The sequence below is a fragment of the Acinonyx jubatus genome, chromosome A2 (assembly GCF_027475565.1).
Source record: "Acinonyx jubatus isolate Ajub_Pintada_27869175 chromosome A2, VMU_Ajub_asm_v1.0, whole genome shotgun sequence".
NCBI classification, from domain to species: Eukaryota; Metazoa; Chordata; class Mammalia; order Carnivora; family Felidae; genus Acinonyx; species Acinonyx jubatus.
The window spans coordinates 85,289,404-85,315,258 of NC_069383.1; the positions used below are offsets into that span (position 1 = coordinate 85,289,404).

General features: G+C 41.0%; 1 protein-coding gene across 14 annotated transcripts in view; it reads left to right on the top strand.

Annotated features, from left to right (window-relative positions):
- Positions 1-25,855, top strand: part of MAGI2 (membrane associated guanylate kinase, WW and PDZ domain containing 2) — a 1,320,050-nt gene that overhangs the window by 1,225,810 nt on the left and 68,385 nt on the right. For all 14 annotated transcript variants that reach the window (XM_053218549.1, XM_053218550.1, XM_053218551.1 and 11 more), the window contains one exon: positions 21,086-21,224. In XM_053218549.1, the coding sequence (XP_053074524.1) occupies positions 21,086-21,224 (139 nt within the window). The remainder of the gene's footprint in view (positions 1-21,085; positions 21,225-25,855) is intronic.

Below are 25,855 nucleotides of genomic sequence, written 5' to 3' on the forward strand. Positions count from 1 at the left end.
TAAGTGTAACAGTTCCAAACACTGGCAAGGATGTGGGGAACTGGGAACTCTTAGTCACTGCTAGGAACTCTTACTCCTGCTTGTGATAAAGTAAATCAGTGCTACCACTTTGCAGAGCAATTTGCCAGTATGATATAAGTTTGAAGATGTGCATTCACCCTGCACATCAGCACCCATCTGCTGTGTATGCCTTGTTCTTGGTCTTATTCACCAAGAGACATTTTCGACAATATTTATTGTAGCATGGAGTATTATGTAGTGGTTAACATGAATGAACTATATCCTCTACAAAAATAAATTTCAACAACATAATTCACTGATGAAAAAAACAATTTATTGCGAGAAAAACCACTACAGATTCATATATGTAATGCTATTTACATAAAGTGCAGATACGTATTATTTATGGATATATACCCATGAAGAAAAAGTCATAAAAAAAAGGAAGCATGAACTACAGAATAGTGGTTACTTTTGTGGGGGAAAGGAATTAATTCAGAAAGCATTCAGGGAATCAAGCTCTATCCATAAGATTTTATTGTGTATGCAAAATACTTCGGGGTTTTTTTGGGGTTGCTTTTTTTTTTAATATATGAAATTTATTGTCAAATTGGTTTCCATACAACACCCAGTGCTCATCCCAAAAGATGCCCTCTTCTATACCCATCACCCACCCTTCCCTCCCTCCCATCCCCCACCAACCCTCAGTTTGTTTTCAGTTTTTAAGAGTCTCTTATGCTTTGGCTCTCTCCCACTCTAACCTTTTTTTTTCCTTCCCCTCCCCTATGGGTTTCTGTTAAGTTTCTCAGGATCCACCCAAGAGTGAAAACATACGGTATCTGTCTTTCTCTGTATGGCTTATTTCACTTAACATAACACTCTCCAATTCCATCCATGTTGCTACAAAGGGCCATATTTCATTCTTTCTCATTGCCACGTAGTAATCCATTGTGTATATAAACCACAATTTCTTTATCCATTCATCAGTGGATGGACATTTAGGCTTTTTCCATAATTTGGCTATTGTTGAAAGTGCTGCTAAACATTGGGGTACAAGTGCCCCTATGCTTCAGTACTCCTGTATCCCTTGGGTAAATTCCTAGCAGTGCTACTGCTGGGTCATAGGGTAGCATGTCAAAAAATTTTTAATTTTTTTGAGGAACCTCCACAGTTTTCCAGAGCGGCTGCACCAGTTTGCATTCCCACCAACAGTGCAAGAGGGTTCCCGTTTCTCCACATCCTCGCCAGCATCTATAGTCTCCTGATTTGTTCATTTTGGCCACTCTGACTGGTGTGAGGTGATACCTGAGTGTGGTTTTGATTTGTATTTCCCTGATGAGGAGTGATGTTGAGCATCTTTTCATGTGCCTGTTGGCCATCTGGATGTCTTCTTTAGAGAAGTGTCTATTCATGTTTTCTGCCTATTTCTCCACTGGATTATTTGTTTTTTGGGTGTGGAGTTTGGTGAGCTCTTTATAGATTTTGGATACTAGCCCTTTGTCCGATATGTCATTTGCAAATATCTTTTCCCATTCCGTTGGTGCCTTTTAGTTTTGTTGATTGTTTCCTTTGCTGTGCAGAAGCTTTTTATCTTCATGAGGTCCCAATAGTTCATTTTTGCTTTTAAATCCCTTGCCTTTGGGGATGTGTCAAGTAAGAAATTGCTGCGGCTGAGGTCAGAGAGGTCTTTTCCTGCTTTCTCCTCTAAGGTTTTGATGGTTTCCTGTCTCACATTCAGGTCCTTTATCCATTTTGAGTTCATTTTTGTGAATGGTGTGAGAAAGTGGTCTAGTTTCAACCTTATGCATGTTGCTATCCAGTTCTCCCAGCACCATTGGTTAAAGAGACTGTCTTTTTCCCATTGGATGTTCTTTCCTGCTTTGTCAAAGATGAGTTGGCCATACGTTTGTGGGTCTAGTTCTAGGGTTTCTATTCTATTCCATTGGTCTATGTGTCTGTTTTTGTGCCAATACCATGCTGTCTTGATGATGACAGCTTTGTAGTAGAGGCTAAAGTCTGGGATTGTGATGCCTCCTGCTTTGGTCTTCTTCAAAATTACTTTGTATGCAAAATACTTTGAGGCTAATATCACACAATATTAACCTAGTGGAAATCTGATTGATAAGAGCAAGGATGAATGCTTCATAACTCTTAACTCTTAAATATTTTTAGCATTTTTAAAAGTTCATTTATTTAAGTAATCTCTGAACCCAACGTGGGGCTTAAATTCATGATTCCTAGATCAAGAGCCACATGTTCTACCGACTGAGCCAGACAGGTGCCCTGTAAATATTTTTAAATATTACACAATTTAAATGAAAACAAATGAAATTTTTCAATAGATTTATTAATATGATAATGGTTCTCAAAAAGTCAAGTGTGAACTGCACCCTACCTACAGATCCATTAGTGCACAAGTTATCCAGGAGAAGTAGATGTCCTGACCAAACTTAAAGCTCTAGACTGGGGGTTGGCAAATTTTTCTATAAGGGGCCAGATAGTAAATATTTGTGGCTTTGTGTACCACACAGTCTCTGTCACAGCTACTCAGCTCTCCTGTAGCAGTACAAAAGCAGCCACAGGGCAATATGTAAATGAATGAATATGATTGTTTTAATAAAATGTTACTTAAAAAGCAAACGGTGGGCTGGATCTGGCCTGTGGGCCATGGTTTACCAAGCCTTACTCTAAATTCAGAGAGCCCCAAATTCCAAATGTTACCTTTCAGTCCAGAATATAACCCTTGTCATTAGTAAATTATATATTCAAGATTAAAGTGAGTTTGAGAGTCTCCTATTGAATAAAATGTAACATAACTAACAATTATTGAATGCTTACCATGTGTCAGGTGCTTTGCTAAGTTTATATGTATATCTCAAATGATCTCAACAATCTTATGAGACAGACACCATCATCATCCCCATCTTCAGATGAAGAAACTGGCATTTACAGAGGTTAAATAACTTGTCTAACATCTCTGAGTTAACAAATGATGTTTGTCATAGGATGAAAGCCCAGGATTCCTGATCCCACCAAAGCCCATGCTGTTAATCATATTGCTACCCTGCATTGTCCTTCGTGTTGTGACAGAATAAGTTATCTAATACAACTAATCACAATTGTTAAAATCCAATGATTGGGTCACCTGGGTGGCTCAATTGGTTGAGCATCTGACTCTTGATTTCAATTCAGGTCATGATCCCAAGGGTCGTAGGGTCTAGCCCCATGTTGGGCTCCATGCTGAGCGTGGAACCTGCTTAAGATTCTCGCCCTCTCTCCCTCTGCCCCTCTCCCCCACTCACACACTCTTCCTATATAAGATAAGATAAAATAAAATAAAATAAAATAAAATAAAATAAAATAAAATAAAATAGTAAAATAAAATATTTTAATTGATTGATTAAAATAAAAAATCAAATTGTGTCAGAATAGAACCTGGTATATTAGGTTCTAATAATAAACACATTTATGCACATTTTAGTCAGTAACCCACTTTTTTTAGAAAAATTTGGCCATGAAGGACTTTTCAATTATCCAAAGTGAGACTGATAAGTCTCACTGATAAGTAAAACTAATAGGTAACCCATATGCTTCATTCAACTCCCTGTTGTTATCCTGCTGTTCCTCTCCATGCAGTATGATGACGTAAGATCTTTCCTGATTTAGAGAATCATCAATAGCAAAGTCAGCTACTTCCCTGGGTGGCCTGCTGGGAACTGCTGTCTCACAGAACTAGTCCTACTAATTTGTCTTTCCCTACACTCTCCCAATGTACCTGTTTCTCTTTGGGAGAAAACAGTTTGTGAAGCACTAACCATCCCTTCTCCCCACCCCAACCCCCATGAGGAAAAGAGGTATTAGACTTGCCCTGTTCTCCTCCTTCAAAATTGGGAGTGTTTGATCCACCCTTGCCTTCTACCCCATGGGAGGCTGATGATTGTTAGCTACTGAATCAGTAGAGATATTGATGAGCTGGGAAAGGGAGAGAAAGAGTAAAGCAAGAAGCAGGAGTTCTGGGGCAGCCTGCACTCCACCATCACCAATGGGTTGAGTAGACACTACAGAAGGTGATTTGGGGCTTAAACCACCTTTCTGGTGGGATATTTTCTGGCCAGTGGGACTCCTGCTGAAAGAGGCTGTAGATTGCATTACCCATAGTGGAGGAAGGGGTCCCAAATGGATGAGGAGGAGGCCAACCTCATCTATGTCTCCCAATATAGAGACAAACTCCACATCAGGTCTTCCAAAGAAATGACCCATGGCATCCTTAGGAGAGAGGCAGCATTTGGATATCTGCTGAGTTTAAATTCCGAGGTCAGAAATCTTATCTTCTTTGATTCCCATAATATCCACAGCACCTAAGGCAGTCCATGGCACAGAGTGAACACATGGCCAAGAACTGGCACACAGAACAGCAACATAAAGAGAAAGACTGACTGGCTACTAGTAATTCTCCATCCCTCAGGTGAATACTGGTCCTCTTTACTACCCACTCTCAGAGCTTCTCTAGCAGACTGAGGGAGGAGACAGAGGGAGGGGTTGGGAAAGAGAGAATAAGCCCCTTTCCCCATGTGAGTGATTCAAGCCTTCAGCCTAGTCTGCTGTGGAAGGGGGAGCTTTTAATTGAAAGGAAGGTTGCAATGCTAGCTGCACTATACTTTTTTAATAGCCGAAAGTGTTAAAAGATAATGGAATTGGAATACTGCCCAGCAGGAAAGGGGTGGAGGGAGGTCAACAGAGCACAGCTGGTAGCAGTTATTGGAAAAATAAATCAATCACACATTTCTACCTCAGTGACTAGAAGCACTTCAATCAAACAAGTGACATTTGCCATATGATATCCTTGGAAAACAAAGGTGATCAGAAACCAAAGATTCTCCATCAGAATAGCCCGCAGAACTGTTTTTCTAGAAATGATGGTGAATTTGAAAGTTTCAATTCACACATTTATATCGAGGTTTTTTTCATGCCAAGTGGCCTGTATTTGTAAAATGAGTAGACAGCATCACACCAAAAACAATGCGAGACTGTATAGAGACAATATAGGAGGGGTCAGCCTTTAAATGTAGTGATGGGAGCACACCTGGGTGCCTCGGTAGGTTGAGCGTCTGACTCTTGATTTCAGCTCAGGTCATTATCTCACAGTTCTTGGGATTGAGCCCCACCTTGGGCTCTGCACTGACAGCACTCGAAGCCTACATAAGAATGACTCTCCCTCTCTCTCTGCCCCTCCCCTGCTCATGAGTGCTCTCTCTCTCTCTCTCTCAAAATAAATAAATAAACTTTAAAAAAAAAAAAGTAGTGATGGAGCACCTGGCTGGCTCAGTCAGTGGAACATTCAACTCTTGATCTCAGGGTTGTGAGTTTGAGCCACATGTAGGGTGTAGAGATTACTTAAAAATAAAATATTTTAAAAATAAATAGATAAATAAATAAATAAATAAATAGTGATAAAGTGGTGAACTTAGGCAGATTGGAGAGGCCACACTAGAGATACCCAAAGATTACTTGGAAGTGAAAGCAAGCTGAATGGAAGAGATGATGAGGGCCATCACTCACGGCAAGAACCAAGGACAGAGAACCAAAAAATACATTCAAGGAAGTGGAAGGATCAGGGAAGCATCATGAAGTGGATCCAACTCATTTTTGGATGTCCACCTACACCAAGTGTTAAAGGTACCTGCTAACCCAAATTAAAGGGTACAGCCAGTGGTATGGAACAGCTCAAAGTAACTAAACATGCAAAGATTAACCTGATATCTTAGTACTCATGGCACCCACTATGCATTATTCATAAATTCATCTCCTCCTAGTATCAAATATATATATATATATATATATATATATATATATTTGTATTAGCTAGAATTTCACTTCCCAAAGTTAATTTGAATTTTTCTTTGTAGAGTTTATGTTTGCTCACCTGTTTGTTTGAGAATTAAATGAGATAGTGCTTCTTACATGCCTGAAAAATACTTGGCATAAAACTATGCTCAGTAAGCGCTAATTACTGTGAAGGTCAACTTTTTCATCTGGGCAGTTCACAACTGCTTAATAAGCTCCTGGGTAATTGAGAGTTTAGTAAAGGGACAGAAATCTAAATGCATATGTATAGTAGCAGAAGTGTGAATGTTCACACAGAGAGCTGAAGATAATTTGAGTCTAGTTAGGATACATGGCAGACTAATATCACTTTAGCTGTCTTTTTTCAAAATAATTAGTTATGAAACTCAGTAACTTTCAGCAAGGGGTACTCTGGTCTCTGAACATGGAGGGTGTCTCCTATATCAGATGCCCAACTACATTCAAGTCTCATGACCTCCCTTCAAACTGCATGTCTTTTTTCCACCCATCTGCCCATGCATTTCACTGGATGCAGGAGTTGCCTCTCAAGTTATTCGGTAAAGGAGTAGACGGAACAAAACGTGAATCAAGATTTAAGTGGGAAAGTCTCCTTTTGACAGTGGCTAATTTGCCATGGGATGTATGTGGAACTCTGAGAATAGCCATATTTACATTAATCAGACAGTTATTAGCCTCAACTGCAAAGTGGGGAGAGTTCAAAAGGTGCATTTCGAAGCTACGATAAACCAGAGACTTTTTATTCTAGTGATTTAAGAAAGCTTTACATTTTTATTTCCAATTAACCTATCAATAGTGATGTCACTTAAATACTCCTAAGGAATATTATCTCCTCATTATTGCCAGAAAACATGCTGCCCAATTTCATAGCTCAGCTGTTCTCATGCATGGATGGACAATCTGAATTAACGTGAACAGAAACAAGATTTTTAGACACTCGGCTACATTCCTAGTTGTAAAATCTAAGTAATTAAAATGTGACTTCAAATAGTAAAAGAAAATAAAGTGGATAATGTTTATTTTGTGCATCAAAATGATAGTGATACAATGCTAGTCCAACTTTCTATTTATTCAGTGTTAGCATGTCGGTAGAAAAATTATTGTAATCCACGCATTCACTGCCAGTACAACTGAAGATCGTGGCAATGAGTAAAGACACTCTGGAGAGCTGTCTTAAAATTAAGCTATTAAAAAAGACTGGCTTTTTTTTCATCATGATGAAACAAAAATAGCCGCCCCTAGAGATGGGAGTTTTGCTGCCCTGTTGACATACTGCTTATGCATGTTAAAATCGGACACAAGGACACCCATTATTCTGTCGATCTGAAACTTTGACGCTACGGAAATAACATGTATTCAAGGAGAAGATGTTCAAGTGATCAGGGAAGTTCAGACCTACAAACTCAGAGCTAGATTTATTCACAATTATAGGCATTTTCATTACATCTTTAATCAAACCTTCCTTCTTCTACTCATGCTTGAGTGAACCTAGGCTACAAAGCTGTTTGTGACACAAGATTATGGATGTATTCTTAAACAATATCCCAAAGGTTAATAATAATCACAAACATTTTGTACATCTTCATGTAGAAGGAACCTTTAACTCTGAACTAAGTAAAAACTTACCCTTGTGTCTTTCTCAACAATGCTAAAGCACCCTCATAAAGAGTGAGGAGCTCTGGGTTTGGGCATTAGAGAACATGCATCTTGTCTTGTTACCTCCACCTGTAAGCTTGGGAGCTTTTGCAAATTCCTTTTGTCCCCTAAAGTGCAGAGTCTTCACCTTTAAGTAAAGATCATAGAAACCAGAGATAGGGGCTCCTGGGTGGCTTACTTGGTTAAGCGTCCCAACTTCAGCTCAGGTCATGATCTCATGGTTCCTGGGTTCAAGCCCCATATTGGGCTTTGTGCTGATAGCTCAGAGCCTGGAGCCTGCTACAGATTCTGTGTCTGCCCCTCCCCCACTTGTGCTCCATCTGTCTCTCTCTCTCTATCTCTCTCTCTTTCTCTCTGAAAAATAAACATTTAAAAAATGAAAAAAAAAACAGAGATAAAAGATTAAAAGGATGGGCTCCTTGCCCTCAATGCCCCTGAGTATGCTTTCATGGTTGTATTATCAGCAATGGCTTCCTTTAGTTACTTTACCCCCAAATCAATCAACCAACCATTCTCTCTCTAGTTCTAGTTCTAGTTCTTTCTTTCTCTCTCTCTCTCTCTCTCTCTCTCTCTCTCTCTCACACACACACACACACACACACACACACACAAACACACGCACACACACACACAGTATTGTGCTAGCTGCTACAAAGGATATTCTAGAAGAGTAAAATGTGATCTTTGCCCTGGAGCTGTACACTGGGAAGTATAATTATAAGTCTCATATGAATGTATTTCCCAGTGCTTCTCACAGGACTCAGGAAATACAAAAATTAATATGTCTGCTTTTGTCCAGTTATGCCAGCAAAGCCATGGTTACACCAAAAAGAAAAGAGATGCTTCCACCTTGTGGCTGGGTCTTCTTCAGCTGGGAAGCATTGCTATTTTTAAGCTTATTTCTTATTGCAAGTTAAAAGATTGTATTATGTTTACTTTCATACACTTCTTCATCTTCATACTGTAACGTGTATCAGGGACTTCTGTGAAGCCCTTCCTCTCCTGGAATTCAAGGTTAGCCTTGGCCAAAATGCAGTAGCTAGCATTTAAGGAATGTTTGTGAAACTTTTATTCTGCACTTAGGCACCTTAGTCAACAGTAGAAAAACAATAGTGAACAAGGCACAGACACCACAAAGCGTTCTGACCTAAAGCCCTCACTCTCTCAGTGCCCCCACACACACACCCTCAACTCCCTCCAAAGACTCTTTCCTCCATTAATCATGCTGTATCTTACACAGTACCAGTTTTGGTCCCCACTACAATTTAAGTTTTTATTATCTATTATTTTTAAAGCAATGTGTTAGTTATTACTAGAAGGTGCAAAGATACCATCCATGTTTCTAGGAGTTTATAATTCAGTAAGGGCGGAAGTGAGAAATGGTGGTGGAATGAATAAATACACAAACAGCTAGAATGAGAGGCAGGGTTGCAGGGAGTGCTGCAAGAGCGGCATAGCTAAAGCACAGCCGATGTGGAGAGAAAGGAGGGCGGCTTTCCCCTGGAGTGACTGGAGACCGCTTTGTGGACAATTTGAGAGGAAACTTGAAGAATGGGCATGACTATAGGATGAGATTGGAGGCGTCAGGGGAACGGTAAGAATGACTAGCAGGGGTGAGGCAAGAGCAAAATTGCAGGCGTGAGAGAACCCAATGAAGAATGGAGGAATGAGAAGCCAGCCAGATTAAACCCAGGAGAATGGCGGGGATACGCTGGAAGAAGGAGGAAACAATGTCCTGAAGGATCATCACACTGGGCCAAGGAGCTTAGATTCTGTTCAAGAAGGGAATGAGGTGGGGAGGTGTTTGAAGGGGAGAGAGACCAAAACAGAGGTGAGCTTTAAAAAAAATGTTTTAATGGGGGCACACTGTCAGTACAGAGCCCCATGCAGGGCTCAAACTCACAAACTGTGACATCATGACCTGAGCCCAAATCAGGAGTTGTACGCTTAACCAGCTGAGCCACCCAGGTGCCCCCATAAGCAACTTTTAAAGCTCACCTCTGCTCAGTCGGCTGAGGGTCTGACTTTGGCTCAGGTCAGGATCTCACAGTTAATAGGTTCAAGCCCCGTATCAGGCTCTGTGTTGACAGCTGGGAGCCTGGAGCCTACTTCGGGTTCTGTGTCTCCCTCTCTCTCTGCCCCTCCCCCACTTACACTTGCTCTCTCTCTCAAAAATAAATAAACATTAAAACATTTTTTTAAAGCTCACCTCTGTTTTGGTCTCTCTCTCTTTCTCTCTCTGCCCTCCCCTGTTCACACATGCTCACGCGTGCTCTCTCTCTCAAAAATAAATAAACGTTAAAAATATATAAATAAATAAAAATAGAAGATACTTGTGGCAACCATATGGACCAAAAGAAGAGGGAGAAGAGAGAAATAGGGAATGGAAAACACAGGGAAGAGAAATAGGAAATTAGCAGCTGCTGCTGACAACAGAGTGGAAATAAAACTGATAGGTCTGCAACTCTGAAATCTTGAGCAGTTTTAAAAAGCACATTGAAGTCACTAACCTATAATGCTATCTTAAGAGAGTATTTGTATAAAAGTGAAATATTTAAATGAATAAAGGTTTCCAAAACTAGCTTCTCTAATATGGGCAAGGTTACCACCACCTGATTTTTATGTCTTATTCTTGAATTATTGCTTAAAGCTTTTGTCTGAATCTGTTCAGGCTGCTATAACAAAATACCACATTGGGTGGTTTATGACCAGAGATTTAGTACTCACTGTTATGGAGGCCAGAAGTCCAAGATCAAGTTATAGACAGATTCAGTGTCTGGTGAGAGCCTGCCAACTGGCCCTGTGTCCTCATATGGTGGAAGAGGTGAGGAATCCCTCTGGGGTCTCTTTTATGAGGGCACTAATCCCACCATGATGGCTCCGTCTTCATGACCTAATCACCTCCCAAAGGCCCCACCTCCTAATACCATCACCTTGGGGGTTAGGATCTAAACGTACAAATTTTGATGGGATACAAACATTCAGATCACAGCAGCCTTCATATGTCATATTCATCCATTGTTTTAAAATCTATTCTTCTATTCCTCTTCCTCTTGAATTCACTGCCTTTCCTTCTCTCTCGATTCTGTATCCTGGGGAACTGATTCCTGCCTGCATCACACGTACTCTTTTGCCCATTGTTTCCTGTTGGATTTCACTGATGAGAAGCAGAGCAGAAGATCAGAGGGCAGGAAGAAAGAAAGTGTAATCGTTTTCTAACAAATGATCACAAACTTAGTAGCTTAAAGCAACACCAATATATTCTCTTACAGTTCTGGAGGTCAGAATTCTAAAGTGGCTTCAATGGGTTGAATTCAAGGCTGGTTCTTTCTGTTGGCTCTAGGGGAGAACCCACTCCCTTGCCTTCCCCAGCTTCTGAGCCACCTATACACCTTGGCTTATATATAGCCCCTTCCTCCATCTTCAGTACCAGCGGTGGGGCATTTTTTCTCATTTCTTACCTCTGTTTATATCTTTAAATCTTCTCTTTCTGATTTTGACCCTTGTGATTGGGACCACTAAGATAACACAGGATAGGATGATCATCCTATCTCAATGTCCTTAACTTAGTTGCATCTGCAAAGTCCCTTTTGCCATGTAAGGTAACATATTCATAGACTCCAGAGACTAGATGTGGACATCTTTTGGCGGGACATTATTCTGTCTGCCACACAGAGGTATTTCTTTCCCCTGTTGCTCCCAGCCTCCATGCTCTGGGCCTGGAAATGTTCATCCCTCTATGATGGCAGCTCTCGTCAGGCTCTTTCATGGTCCCAGCTCTCACTAGATCCCTGAAACTTTCCTTCCTCTCCCAGGCTTTTCCAGACAGAGGTGGTAACAGTCCCCACCTTCAAAGGCTCAACAGCCTTCTTTGCTTCCTAAGCCCTGCCTACACCTCTGCCCGCACCTAAGCCCTGCCCACACCTGTCACTACATTGCCTTCTAAAATCCCAGCTAACTGATATGCCCATCTTGGTATGCCTTAGCACACTCTCGTTGACACTGTTAATGTGTCAGGTCTGGAAGTGGCACACACAGAAAGTGAATGTAACACAATATGCAAGAAGGTTGGCTTCAGAAAAACCAAGGATTATTACCCTGTGCCAATGTCACAGTCATAGTACAGAGCCTAATGCTTGCATCTGATTAGCAATATGGGGAATAATAATCCCTCATTTTCTCTCAGTTACATCCAGGGAAGGGAAATGACAGCCTACACAGGAGTCCACAATACAAAGTTTCCTCTTTGATTTCGTTTTGGTTGCTTTTCAATCAAATAGGGAAACTGACTTCATGACCTAATGTAAGTGATTTCTGGGCAGTTGGATGAGCCACTAGCTGAACTGCCAATGATAGCTTTCTATTCTTGCTCAGGCGGATAATTTCAAGATATTTCCCCAGTCTCTTCTTCTTGCCTGAGCAGTCAAACGGTCATATGAAAGTGGAAAGGTTGTGGTTATTTTTTCCTTCATAGAAAATATTTTGTTTCAACCAGCTTGTCTTTAGAATCTTTCTTTGTATTCATGTCTGTCAGCACAATAGAAGTTATCCCTCTGTCTTGGCTTAGGGTTTGGATTAGCTGTCCAACATTCAATGAGATTCTTTTTCTAAGAGCTATATATCTAAAAATGATAGAATAAAAATAGAAAAATGGCATCAACATTCTATAGGAATTCCTAAAATTCAGAACTTACCAAATGAACAGAAGACTTTTTGTGTGTTTTTTACTTCTCAGTGATATTTTAGGAAAAACATTCACCTCATTTTTCCCATTAAATAGCCCCAGTAGCTCAGCTCCATCTCTCCTAGTTTCATTATTAAAAGCTTACCACTGTGTTTCATTTTCTCTCTCTTCTGCCATTACAATGACAATGATGGTGATAACTATGAGAATTAATAATCCAGGATTGCATTTGTATAGTTCAGAGTTTACAAGGCACTTACATACCTTTCATATTATTTGATCATGGTCAAACCTGGTTGACATATATTATGAAAGCAAGTTTAATGTTTTTATGGATCTTGTTTAAATTTGGTTTACACAATAAGGAGCAAAGAGTTAAAAAAAACATCTTCTGAAAATGTTTTTCTTTCAATGATACATCCCTCTATTGAACAAATATGTATAGGTAGGCACACCCCAAGATTTTCACTTTTTTTTTCTTTTTTTAGTGAAAGAGAGAGAGAGAACACACAAACAGGGGAGAGGAGCAGAGGGAGAGAGAAAGAGAATCCTGAGCAGACTCCACACTCAGCGTGGAGGCCCACACAGGGTTCTATCCCACAACTCCAGGATCATGACCTAACCCAAAATTGAGAGTCAGACGCTCAACCAGTTGAGCCACCCAGGCGTCCCACGACTCAACATTTTGAAAGAAATGCTGAGGAAAAGCACCCAGCCCAGACTGAAGGGATCATGGAAGGCTTCCTGGATGAGGTCACACCTGAGGTGTGTCTGAAGGAATGAGTAGGATTCTGCTACTTTCAGGGTGGGGGGCAGATTCTAGACAACGGATACAGAAAGAGAACTACTTTAGGCAAGCAGGAAGAGATCATCAGAGAGCATGCATGGAGCAGGGGAGCAAGAGACTTGAAGAATGGAACATCAACATCCATGAAAAGCCCTAGAAGAGTAAGGAGATTTAGAAAGAAGCAATCTAATAAAGTTCTCTGTATGAGATTAGTATTGGTAATATTTGACAAGGAAAAAAGAAAGGTTTGCTGAGACAGATACCAAATTGTAATTTAGACTTGACCTCTACAACTGGGCACTGCATCATCCTTAAATTTCACATATATTTACATGTTTTAGTTTAGAGGATTTGAAAAGTAAGAATGAGGAATGGAGGCTCCCGAATGAAGGGCTCACCCTGAATATCCACCAAGCGTGACCCCCTGATTTGAAAGACCAGCCAAGGCACTCCCCTGCCCCCGAGCAGTACACCCAAGTCAAAGATGAAGTATTTCTTGAGCTGTGACTAAGTCTGTTCTAAAGGGTGAATATGAAATAGGGTACATCCCTCGCCTCAAGGGATAACCCTCAGAATTCTGCAGCGCCCCTAACTTCTTATTTCCCACTTGTTCCCCTCACTTTCACGGTCCTTCTCAGAGAGAATATGCTCCGGCATCACCTTGATTAAGGATCCTTCTGCAAATCAATAAGGGCTATTTCACACTTGTGTTTAGATGAAGTTTCTTGAGAGATGTTGGGATGTTTTCCTTTTAGTGATTATTTTGTAGAGCATAGTAGAAAGAGAGTTTCTGTTTTCAACATACACCTTATCTGAGGCAAATAAAAGTCACAGCACTTTGGTGCTCTCAAACATGTGTTTCAGTTTCCAACTGGGTTGGAAGCTTTCCCTCTGGAAAAACCTGGTGACTTGATGGGCTCCTGTGCCTTTGCCGAGGCAGCCATGCACGACGGTTTGTAACAAGAGCCAGGTCCTATAATAGGCACTTGGATATCATCTATTTCAATCACCAGTCTAGTGGAAGAAACAGGTAGGTTAGCCAAAACACTCAGCATAATCTCTTGAAAACTTTACTGCAATGGTTACTAAATAGTGTCTAACAGGGGCGCCTGGGTGGCTCAGTGGGTTAAGCGTCCAACTTCGGCTCAGGTCATGATCTCACAGTTCATGAGTTTGAGCCGTGTCAGGCTCTGTGCTGACAGCTCGGAGCTTAAAGCCTGCTTCAGATTCTGTGTCCTTCTCTCTCTCCACCCTTCCCCTGCTTGCTCTCTCTCTCTCTCTCTCTCTCAAAATAAACATTGAAAAATGTTTTTTAAATAAATAATATCTAACAAAAGTTAATCGTGAAAACAGTCATTACATATTAAAGGTCACCATCAAGTTGACAATCAGCCTGTCCCTTTGCTCCAGCAGGGCCATCAATGCCCATGTGTCCTGTTGTCAGAGCACCTGGTGATGATGCCTGTGGCAGGCAGCGGCAAACACCCTCAGTCAGATTTTTTTCCCAGCACGTTATGATTTTTTCGTTCAGACTCAGCCTCCATTCTACTTTCTCTCAATCCTTTAGCATTTGTTTCCCATTACTTTACCTGTCTCTACCAATTTTTGTAGGTCACCATTACTCAAACTTCATGTGGCCTCCTCTAAGTACTGTTGAAATTGTTATGGTGTTGCTGGAAGTGCTTAAGGCAGCATTTCAAGAAAGCTTTCAGTAAGGTATGCTGAGACGTACTAAAGCTGAACTATGTTGTGAGAATAGAGATGGCTGCTGTAACTGAAAAGCAAAGCCTTTTCTCAACTTCAAGTAATCAAGGGCCTACTTGTCAAGAGCTGTGTAGATGACACAAAGACAGTAGGTACTTTCCCTGCCCATGAAGGGTCTGGAGTCGACAAGAAAGGCCAGACTATAAGCGAAGAATTTCACTAACCTCAGGCCTCAGATCAATAGCCACAAAAATAGTCCACAGCTAAATCTTCCATGAAATAAAGAATAGAGATATCCATTACTTGTTGGTATAAAATTCTCACAGAGTTCAAATCCTCACACCTAATTATAATCTAGGGTTTCAGTCATGTATGATCATACAAAATAGGTTCTTGTGGTGCAGTAGTAGTAAGAGGGGGGTTAACTGATTACAGCCAGCTAAGCATGTTTGTGCGGTGTCGGAGTAAGACTTGAGTGGGAACGTCTGTGACTCAGGGCTAAAGTAAGTCCAGGATTAATCAAGTTCTTCTAAAGATTTCATTGAGCCAAACCAAATACATTCTATACAACTTGGTTACAAAAGTGCATACGGTACAGAGTTTACGTTTTTTTCTTACATCTTGAACTATTAACTGCTTAAGAAATATTGAAACTTTACCTGCCTTGGTTTTCCAATAAGAAGAGAAAAAGCTTTACCCACAGGGCCCCTGGCAAGTTCAAGGATTTGGTAATAGTTTTGTTAACGGAACATCTGCCATGATATATGAGCAGAAATGTAGGAGTAGAAATGCAGAACTTACTAGGCTATGCCGAGAGTGGGCAGCCTTTTCTTTTCTGTTCTTTTCCTTTCTTTTCTTTTTTTCAGTAAAGTGACTTTTATCTTCAGTTGAAATGTAGTTGACACACAATATTACATTAGCTACAGGTGTACAACATAGTGATTCAACAAGTCAACGTGCTATATGCTCACCACAAGTGTAGCTGCCATCTGTCACCATCCAACAGTATTACAATATGTTGTGCCTTTCATCCCTGTGACTTATTCATTCCATTATCGGACACCTGTCCCTCCCACTCCCCTTCACCCCTTTTGGCCATCTTCCCACTCCCGCCATGCCCTCTGCCAGTCATCGGTTTGTGAGAGGGGGCAGTCTCATCTCATTCCTTGCCCCTAAGACATTGATGTAGGGTTGTTAGTTGCCCCAAGATACAGGACTACAGGTATAAATATTTCTTCCATGGGGAAAAAAAATGAATGCCTGGAATTTTATTCTAAGTCCTTTGGTTAGTTTCCTAAATTCGACATCTCCTTGACACACACACATCTGTGAACTTTGAGTCTCCCTCTCTCTCCCCACTTCTTTTTTTCTCTCCCTCTTCCCTCCACCCACACCCCTCCTTTTCCCATCTCTCTCTCAATTCTAATTAGAACTTGATATTTTAAAAATTCATTAGGAACAAGTGGAGGACATTTGTAAAGTTCCACTTCAGTACATAGCTCAGCTAAAGAGAGCTCTGTAACAAAGTATGGAAAGAGAAGACTGTATCAGAATCACAACTGGTCTTTTTTTCTTCATCCCTTAAAGGACTGCAAATTTTCCATTGGTTTTATCAAATTAATTCCCTCATTTGATTTGCATGTGAGGTAGGAAAGTGATGCTTTTCAACTGGCCACCCCTTGGCCACAAGGTGGGAAGGTAACCAGAGAACCTCTCTGCCCCTGACATATTCAACTCCTTATACATCCAGATACTAAGGATGAAAGCAAAAGGATTCACATTTGAAATTTATTTGAAGAGTCCCATTTAAAGCGACTATTCAGGGACACTTGGGATACTCAGTCAGTTAAGCATCCGACTCTTGATTTTGGCTCAGGTCATGATCTCTCAGTTCATGAGATTGAGCCCCTGTGCTGTCAGCACAGAACCTGCTTGGGATTCTCTCTCCCTCTCTTTCTGCCCCTCCCCCACTCACACACATTCTCTCTCACGCACACTCTCTCTCTCTTTCTCTCTCTCTCAAAATAAATAAACATTTTTTAAAAAAAGAAATAGGGGCGCCTGGGTGGCTCAGTCGGTTAAGCGGCCGACTTCGGCTCAGGTCATGATCTCGCGGTCCGTGAGTTCGAACCCCACGTCAGGCTCTGTGCTGACAGCTCAGAGCCTGGAGCCTGTTTCAGATTCTGTGTCTCCCTCTCTCTGACCCTCCCCCGTTCATACTCTGTCTCTCTCTGTCTCAAAAATAAATAAACGTTAAAAAAAAATTTTTTAAAGAAACAACTATGCATAATACTAGTAGTGGAGTAAAAATAAAAATTAAACCTTTTTTATAATTTCTGTCATTTCGCAAAGAGAAACAACTCTTAAGTCTGTTGGATTTGTTGCTACCCTTGGCAGTAGGTCCAAATGACTTGGCCCACTTTTATAATCTGCCCAGAACACCTTGTAAGATTCACTTTGTGACAGTGACAGCATTACCATCATTTTACCTGACCAGCATCCCCTCCACACACACCAAAAATTTTTGTTCCGAATTTGGTAAGATCCTGGACTATTCAAAAACTTCCATTGCTTCCAGTGAGGCAGAAAATCAACATACTACAATCCTCCAGTGTCCTGTCTGGGGAGGGGCTTGGGAGAGACTGAAAGTCTTAGATGAAAACTAAGGATCCTTGATCCAACCAGCACCAGAGGCATCCTCTTCTCCCTCTGAGGGGACCCTGCGTCAAATCTAAAAGTATGGAAATCTGCCAAGCCAAAAGGTCAGGTCATGGTCCTGGGAACTCAATAAAAGTAATACCCCTGACTCTTCCTGGAGCCCCGTCCCTGAAACTCCTGCACCGGAGACGTCAGTCCAGCCCTTATGCAGCCCTCGTACCCTCTACTTCTCAACCACCCCTGTAGTCTTCCAACCCACCACCTCTCCCTCCCATGCTAAGTTTTGTTCCCTTGGTCTTCCTGAGATCTTAGGAGGGAAAAGGAAACATAACAAATGCACAAGAGAATGAAAACATCAAATTTTCTAAGTCTCTCAAATATGGGACCAGAATGCAGATGATGTATGACTATTTCTATCACACCACGAGATTCCTTTTGCCCTCTACATGACTCTCGCACTGTCAGTCTCAAGACAGAAGTGTCCTCAGGCAAAGGTGGCTGTCACGGTTGTTTTGGGGGCCAAGAGTGTTTATAACCCCTTCTCCCATGATTTTCAAGATAAGTCATGTGTAAATGCTTCATTCATTCACAAATACTTACAGTGCATCTCATATGAGATACATCATTAAAAGGGACACAGTCTCTGCCCTCATTTGCTTCTTGAGACCATGGTATGTTTGGTCTCTGTCTCTTTCCCCACAGCCTCCCAGTTTCCCACTTGATAGACAATGTGATAACCTCACAGACTTCAGCACCCTTCTTTAATCTCCCACTTTCTCTCCAGTCCAGTCTCCATACTGATGACTCAGGGAGATTTCTAGATACCACTTTGCTTCCCGGGTCAGGTTACCGGCTGATTAAAGTTTTCAGTGGCTGGTGCACCTGGGTGGCTCAGTCAGTTGAGCGTCCGACTTTGGCTGTGGTCATGATCTCACAGCTCATGAGTTCGAGCCCCATGTCAGGCTCTGTGCTGACAGCTGACAGCCTGCTTCAGATTCTGTGCCTCCCTCTCTCTTTGCCCCAACCCACTCGCATTCTGTCTGTCTCTCTCAAAAATAAATAAACATCAAAACATAAATAAAATCTTTAGTGCCTTACTGTTGCCTTAAAAATAAAGCCTGAACTCCTGAGTAGCAGAATAAACTGACAGTTCTCCAAATATACGATGATCTCAAGGCTCAGGGTCTTGCATCTGCTGCTCTCTCTACCTAGAATGCTCATCCTCCTCCTTCATCTGGGGAACTCTTACTGATACTTCAAAACTCAGTTGAGATGTCACCACCTCCAGAAAGCTCTCCCTGACTACCAATTCACCCATTCTGAGTTAGATGTCCCTCATTTCTATTCTCTTAGCACTTTGTTAATATCTCCATCATAGCAAAGGTATATTGAATAATAACCTTATTTACCTGCTTCCTCTCCAGTTAGACTGACAACTAGATACTATACCATTTATCTCTATCTTTATCTTATCACCCTAGTAGACTGTCTAGCACATGGTGCTAGACAGAAATCATTTGGTGCCCAGAAATCATTTGATGAGTGAAGAAGGTCCACGTCTAGGAGGGAAGATAGAAAAGCATAACTGTAACAAGGTGTGATAAATACTAGAGTGGGATACAGTGACAAATGAATGTAAATATTAGAAACATCTGCTTGTAAAGAAGACAGGGTCAAGGAAGGAATCCCAGAGAAGATGCTTGGACTGGCTTTGAGGAAGAGTGGGAGATCAACAGGTCTATTGGGAAGAGAATGCAAAGAGAACAGTAGCATATGGAAAACCCTGGATGCCTCAATAGTCATGAAGCCTTGGGGAGACTTCTCTTAGAAGAATGACTCCAGTGACAATAAGAAGAAGATATTGGTGGGAGAGTGACAGGAGAATATTGGAATAATCCAGGTAGATACCTGAATTTCACTAGTTAGCAATGGGTTACAAATGAGGTCAGAGAGAGGAAGTGAACCCAGCATGCCCCTCAGATTTCTAACTTGAGTGAGTGGTAGTACCGTTAACCAGATTTAGAGAAAAAAAAGTGCTTTGGGAGAAAAATGCTAAGCCCAGTCTGCTGGTGTTGAATTGGAGGTGCCTATTGGACGTCCAGGTAAAGATGTGTAGTGTTCAAGGGGATGCATGAGCATGAAGCTCAGAGGAAAAGTCTGGCTAAGAATGAAGATTCCGTTATAACTTCACTGGAGCTTTCATTTTAGTTCTGCAATGTAATACTGTGCCATGAGGTTTCAGTCATGGGTGGGAACTGCTGCGAGAGCAATAATTGGTCCCATCTCTGCCTCTGGCTTGGATACAGTGGCCTCCGGTAAGCTATTCAAATTCAGGCTGTGCCTGTGCCTTATGGGAAAGGAGACAATTAAGGAGAACTGAACAAAAATGCTGCAAACATTGCCCCTAAAACAAATTAATTTAGTCCTGTCGTTCATCATTCTTCTCTGAAATGTGGAAGTCATACCAGTGGGGTAAACTTCTGCCACTGCCCAAAAGCCGTACTTTCAAAGACCACCATACACAAAGTGGAAGGAGAAGTCTTTTCCTTCATTGCACTGAAGTCCTTACCCCTAGAAAATCCTCTTTAAACAGAGATATTACTCTCTTGCTACTACAAACATGTGTTTGTTCTTTCCCCTCATTTTGGGGGTGGGGAGTGGTCTTATTTTAGTGCTGTCTTGCCATTGTGATGGCAACTTTTTATTCCTCTTCTTGCCCAGCACCCATCTTGATAATGCTCTGCTACGGGGAGTTTATTCACGATTCTGTCTGCATTATAGAGTTTAGGTTGAGGTCTGCTTTTAGGGACCCAACTAAAATAACATTTCTGCAAAGCAACTCATGGTGCTTTCCCTGGCCAATTTATCTTAAGTGACTTCCACTGAAATGAAATATATTTTAATTCAAAGGTTCTTGACAGTAATGGTACTGTGGGAGTTACCTGATGTGTTCATGGTTGAACCTCTTTTATTCCATCTAACTATTCACAGAGGCTAAATGGGAATTGCTTATGAAGCCTGGGCATTTCTAACAATTCAAGAGGGACTGGTATTTAACCAAACGGTTCTGGCAGTCAGGTGCGAGCATGGCAAAGATTTAGCAAGGGCATTAGTCATGTGTGGAGAATGGAAGATCTCATTTTTAATTCAAACAACTGTGATGGAAAACTCATCATCAAACTTGAATATCAACCAACCATATTTACAAAGAAGGCGATATCACAATAGCACCCAGGGGAATTTAAATGATGCATGATAAAAATTCTCAGAGAAGCCCAAAAACCGATCATCTCATCCAGCATGCTGAATTAAATGCTGCACTAAGTCCAAAGCTGGCACTGTGTTCAATGAAAAGGTCTTAAAATATTTACTTCTTGTTTCAAAGCAAAGGTGCCAGGTTTGTTTGGAATTGTGACTTCAAACATATTCCCTAATTTAAAAAAAAAATGCTAAAAGTTTAATTAAAGCCTCTGCCACACTGACTGAAAATAAATAACATATCACCCCAACTTTATGGCCTGATATTTTAATTTCTGTCAAGGTAAATTAAGTTTGGTGGTCAGATTCAAGATGTAGCCAGGAATTAGCTGCTTCTGAGAAGCAGCGGGCTGCAATCAAATTGTTCAGATGCTCTCTGGAAACCAGTATTCTTTAAGGGATGCTTTTCTAATCTGTTGGAAATGCAAGGTGAGTAGAACCATCCTTGGCTGAGTTAATGTTTCCTTAATTAACAGGTAGGAGATCAAATCATTGAGATCAATGGGGAAAGCACAAGAGACATGACACACGCCAGAGCAATAGAGCTCATCAAGTCGGGAGGAAGAAGGGTCCGTTTGCTGCTGAAGCGTGGGACGGGGCAGGTCCCGGAGTATGGTACGTTTCATGTTTTGATTCACCTGTTTTCTGTTTCTTCTGTGTACTGTAAATGCCTATATGCTTATTTGTAAAACTGTATCAGTTCTCTAATTCTACCTAAATATAGACTTGGCTATCAATAGATATATACATGCATATGTACATTTAAGCCGAAGATTTATATGCGTGTGAGCTCTTTCTTTTGCTCCCTTGGTTAAGTGATGTTTAAAATAGCAAATAGAGGACCTTTCAGGGCATCTCTGAGCGTGCAGGGAGATCCAGCCACCACTTATATGTTAGAACTTTTGCAATTTGACTAACAGTCTTCTGTTCATTTGAGTCCACAGTAATTTATCACTTATTTCCTAAAATTGCTCATGAATCACAACTGCCCTGTAGGGTATGTGACTGGGACCAGGGAACAAACAAGAACAGATCTTCAGGTGGGGAGATTAGAATGTAAACTTCATGCAGTGATTGCATTTTCTTGGCATTTAGGGATAGTTCAAAAATTCACTCTAATGTTGTGTATCTCTGTGCTTTTCAGGAAGGAATTGAAGTGCATTAGATTTGGCTTCAGAAGTCTTTAATGGTGTTGTTTTTCAGCAGCCCATTTAAGACATCACTGACAGTTTTACTAAGAAACTGCTGGGTGGTCATTACATGAGAAGCATCACACCGTGAACTGGCTATAATTAATCTCAGGGAGTGAGAGAAAGACAGAAAGACAGATATCAGTGAAAACAGGCGCAGGGGGCAATGGGATTTAACCATGGTCTGAATAATTAGCACAAATTGTTGATCTAGAAAAATTGACTCTCATTTTCATCCATTCATCCCCTACCACCCCCCCCCACACACACACACACACAAATTCTAAATAATGCTTTTCCCTCTCAAATTATGCTTACCTTAATTATGGGTAACTTGCCTAAGTTACCTAATAATGAGCTGAACACTTCCTTAGTTAGCAGGCAGTATAGTCCTGAGTTCAGTTAAAATATCTGAAATCAAATGCCCTTAAAAATTTTGTTTTCGTGGTCTTGAAACCCCAAAAGGACTGGCAAATACTCAAAGAAAGCGTTGAGAAGTTTCTGTAGGGCTGGCTCTGTGCCCATGGAAAGATTTCATCCCAGGTCCCATCCTTAATGTTTGGATCTAATAAAATATTTTTAAATATGAATATTAGCAACAAGCTCAGGCCTCATCCTGTTAAATGCACTAATCCTTTTGTACTAATGCACTAATCCTTTTGTAAAGACTCTTACTCTTGGAATAGGGTAACTTTTTGCACCCCAGAGCAATACATGATTCAATAAGACCAAACTGACCTGTGTGAATTAATCACTTCTAAAAAATACCTTATTTTAAATGTATGTTTCATTCCATGGCAAGACCCATTATCTATACCAAGGAATTTCCATAGAGTTAATATTGTTCTTATTTTACTAACAAATTAAACTTTAAGAAGTTAATCTGAACAACATGGCTATCCCGAGCTTTCTTTTCTTTTATGAAATCACTATTTGGTTCACATTTTCAACAGCTTGTCTATAGTGAGCTATAGACACTATAGTGTCTATAGTGAGCAGTTACAACAGTACCATTGCCCAATTGGCAGCATGACTCAGCTTATAATGCCTACGTATGACGCTGTCTCAAAGCATCTTTAAAGAAAAAATAAAAACGTGTTTGAACAAGACAAAAATTCAGGATCATGTCACTATGATCCCATTAATTCATCCATCATCTGGAAATATATGGTTAAGGTTAAATTCTAAAATTAACAAACAGGGTTTGTCAAACATCTGGACACAGTTTAGAGGGACCAATTGTCAATATGGTTAACTCCAGAAGTACTGCAGAGTTCTTCTAAATATATTCCCCTAAAATGTAACATTAAATCATACTTGCCAATGGTTAGTTAGAGTTTGTCAGCTACTGTTGATGTTAGAATGACCTAGATTTTGATTGTAAATTAGCTTTCGAGATTATGTCACAAAATAAGCAATTTAAATTTTTTGTATTTATTTATTTTTGAGAGAGAGAGAGAGCGCACACGCACACACATGCACACATACACACACACACACACACACACACACACACACACACACGTGGGGGAGGGGCAGAGAAAAGGAGAGACAGAATCACAGGCAGGCTCCCCACACCTCAGCACAAAGGCCGATGTGAGACTTGAACTCACAAACTGTGAGATCATGACCTCACCACCCAGGTGCCCACAGAGTAACCAATTTAATAGAGAAGAGCAAGGTCTTCTCCTTTAGAGAAGTAAAAGAAAAATCACAAACTAAGTAAACATTAGCACTTCAGGAAAATCTAAGCTGAAAGATGCCTGGTTTTGCATGAGAAACCAAGAAGGTAGGGATCAGACCAGATCTTTGAGGATAATGCCATCAAGTGATATTTCTGGAGTCATAGCAACTCATGAGGAGGGTGTTTCAGGTGTCTCTAAGACCACACGCACATTCAAAAATCTGCTGGAAAGATTCCTGGGACACAGAATATAGTTGTACTCACAGGTAAGATTTATCATAATGACATAGTAAGGATACACAGTGGGATCATAAGGGGGAGAAACAGGCAAAGTCTGGAGGAATCTAGGTACAGGCTTCTTTATTGTCTCTCTCTCTCTCTCTCTCTCTCTCTCTCTCTCTCTCAGTCAGCCAGAGATCACTCTTCCCCCAGCAATAAAAATTCAGCAATAAAGGTGTGATACTGTTACCCAGGGCAATTCATTAAAGATTTGGCACCCAGGGCTTATACTGGGTGCTGGTCATGCAGACCACTCTCTGCCTAGCACATACCAAAATTCTAGACTCCTATAAGAAAAGCAGGTGTTCAGCATAAATTGTGTTGTTTGCACGGTTATCCATGAGACACCCTTATCATTTAGGGAAGGGTTTATATTAGTGTAGGAGACAATTTACCTGTCACAGTCCCAGAGGCCAGCCAATGGCCAACCTTGCAAGCAGGTCCCTTTAAGGATAACAGTCTCAAGGCTGTCATGTGAACTCCTGTACCAGGAGCAAGCCAAAGAAGCAGCCACAGTCATTTTACAAATGACCCCAGCATAAAAGGACTGCTCACAGCTAAGGAACATCATAATTCCTTCATCACCAGTTAAGTAGACTATATCATGAAGCAGAATTTTTTGTCCAACGTCTGAACACAAGATGGGGGAGGTAACAAAACCGAATAACAGAAACAAGGACAATGAAAGAAAATGCTTGAGTTAGCCAGTAGATATAACCAAGAATATAATCCACTGTGTCCAAATGGCACCCTCATCACAGGAACACTGAATTTTCCATCAACTATGAGCTTAATCCTGTGTTTGCTTCCTTTGTTTGACTTTTAAGATCCTAAACTTAGCAAAAATCCATCCTTAAAGATAGTTAAAGGAGGTTATCAGAATCTGTAGGAGACATAACCTGCTAGGGAGGTGTGTGGATTTAACCCAGTCTGGGAGAGTGAACTTTGAAGAGTAGATCGACAACCAACAGCCTGTGGCAGGGTTTTAAGTGATATCTACCAGCCCTCCCTCAGATACCTGCAGAATTCTGAATTCACAACAGCTCTGAAGCAAGACCCTTATCTGGACATTTGGCCACGTCAACGAAAAGCTGATTTCAGTCAAGAGAAATACAGAACTCTTGCTCTGAGTTCCTAAGGTGATCTGTGACAGAGAGATAAGCGCAGGTACAATTGAAGGAAAAAAAAAAAAATACCAAGGGTAATCTGTCAGATTGTTGACTAAACAAAATCAGTGTGAATCCAAGTGAGCTGAGGAGAGGAATAAATATGCTGCAAATATGCCATCCATAATTACCGCAAGACTAATCGGCAGACGACACCCCAGCCAAGTCACAGGCATAAATCAGTAAATGCGGCCGTGGAGGTAGGAGCTGCACACAGGCTGTCGAGCTGCTGCAGGGGGAGTCAGCAAGCGATAAGGGCTTTGAAGAAGTTGCTTTTATGGCTAAGTCCTTGAAGGAGATGGATACTTCAACTCTACTTTAGTCCTCAGGATAAGAATTTGTTGATTATAAACTCCGCGGGAAGCGCGAGCTCCCCCCTCCCCTGACACACATCTCAACAACTGGCAAGAATAAGAAAATTTCACTCCACCATACTGAGAAAAAGAATCCGAAGATGATGCCTCCAAAGTAATGCCCTCCTTGACACTGGTTGTTGCTATTTGAATTAAATCTTAAAAGGTTAAGAGAGAAGAAAGCATGTATCATGGTTGGAAAGCTGCACAGGAATAAATTATACAAATTAGCTCCCTGCCTTGAAATACAGGTGTCCTTCATTAGCATTCAAGGAATCGATGTGAACACTTACTTGATTTAGATGCTGAGCCACAGAGCCAGGGCCAGGGTAAATAGAGGTGCCACTGGATGAAATAAAAATCAACCAGTTCGGACCAACTTGGGCCTTTCCCCTGGTGATATTTGCTGTTCAAATCTGATTAAATTCAAAATAAAACAAAACAGAAATATGCTTCCTAGTCTTAGTGGTCTAGCCTGTTTATTCTCTTAAGAGGCAACAGAGCATGTCTTTATGACTACCAAGGTGAAGGAAGTCCTGTTGCAAATGGAGACTGGTGGTCTTAGGAGACCCGG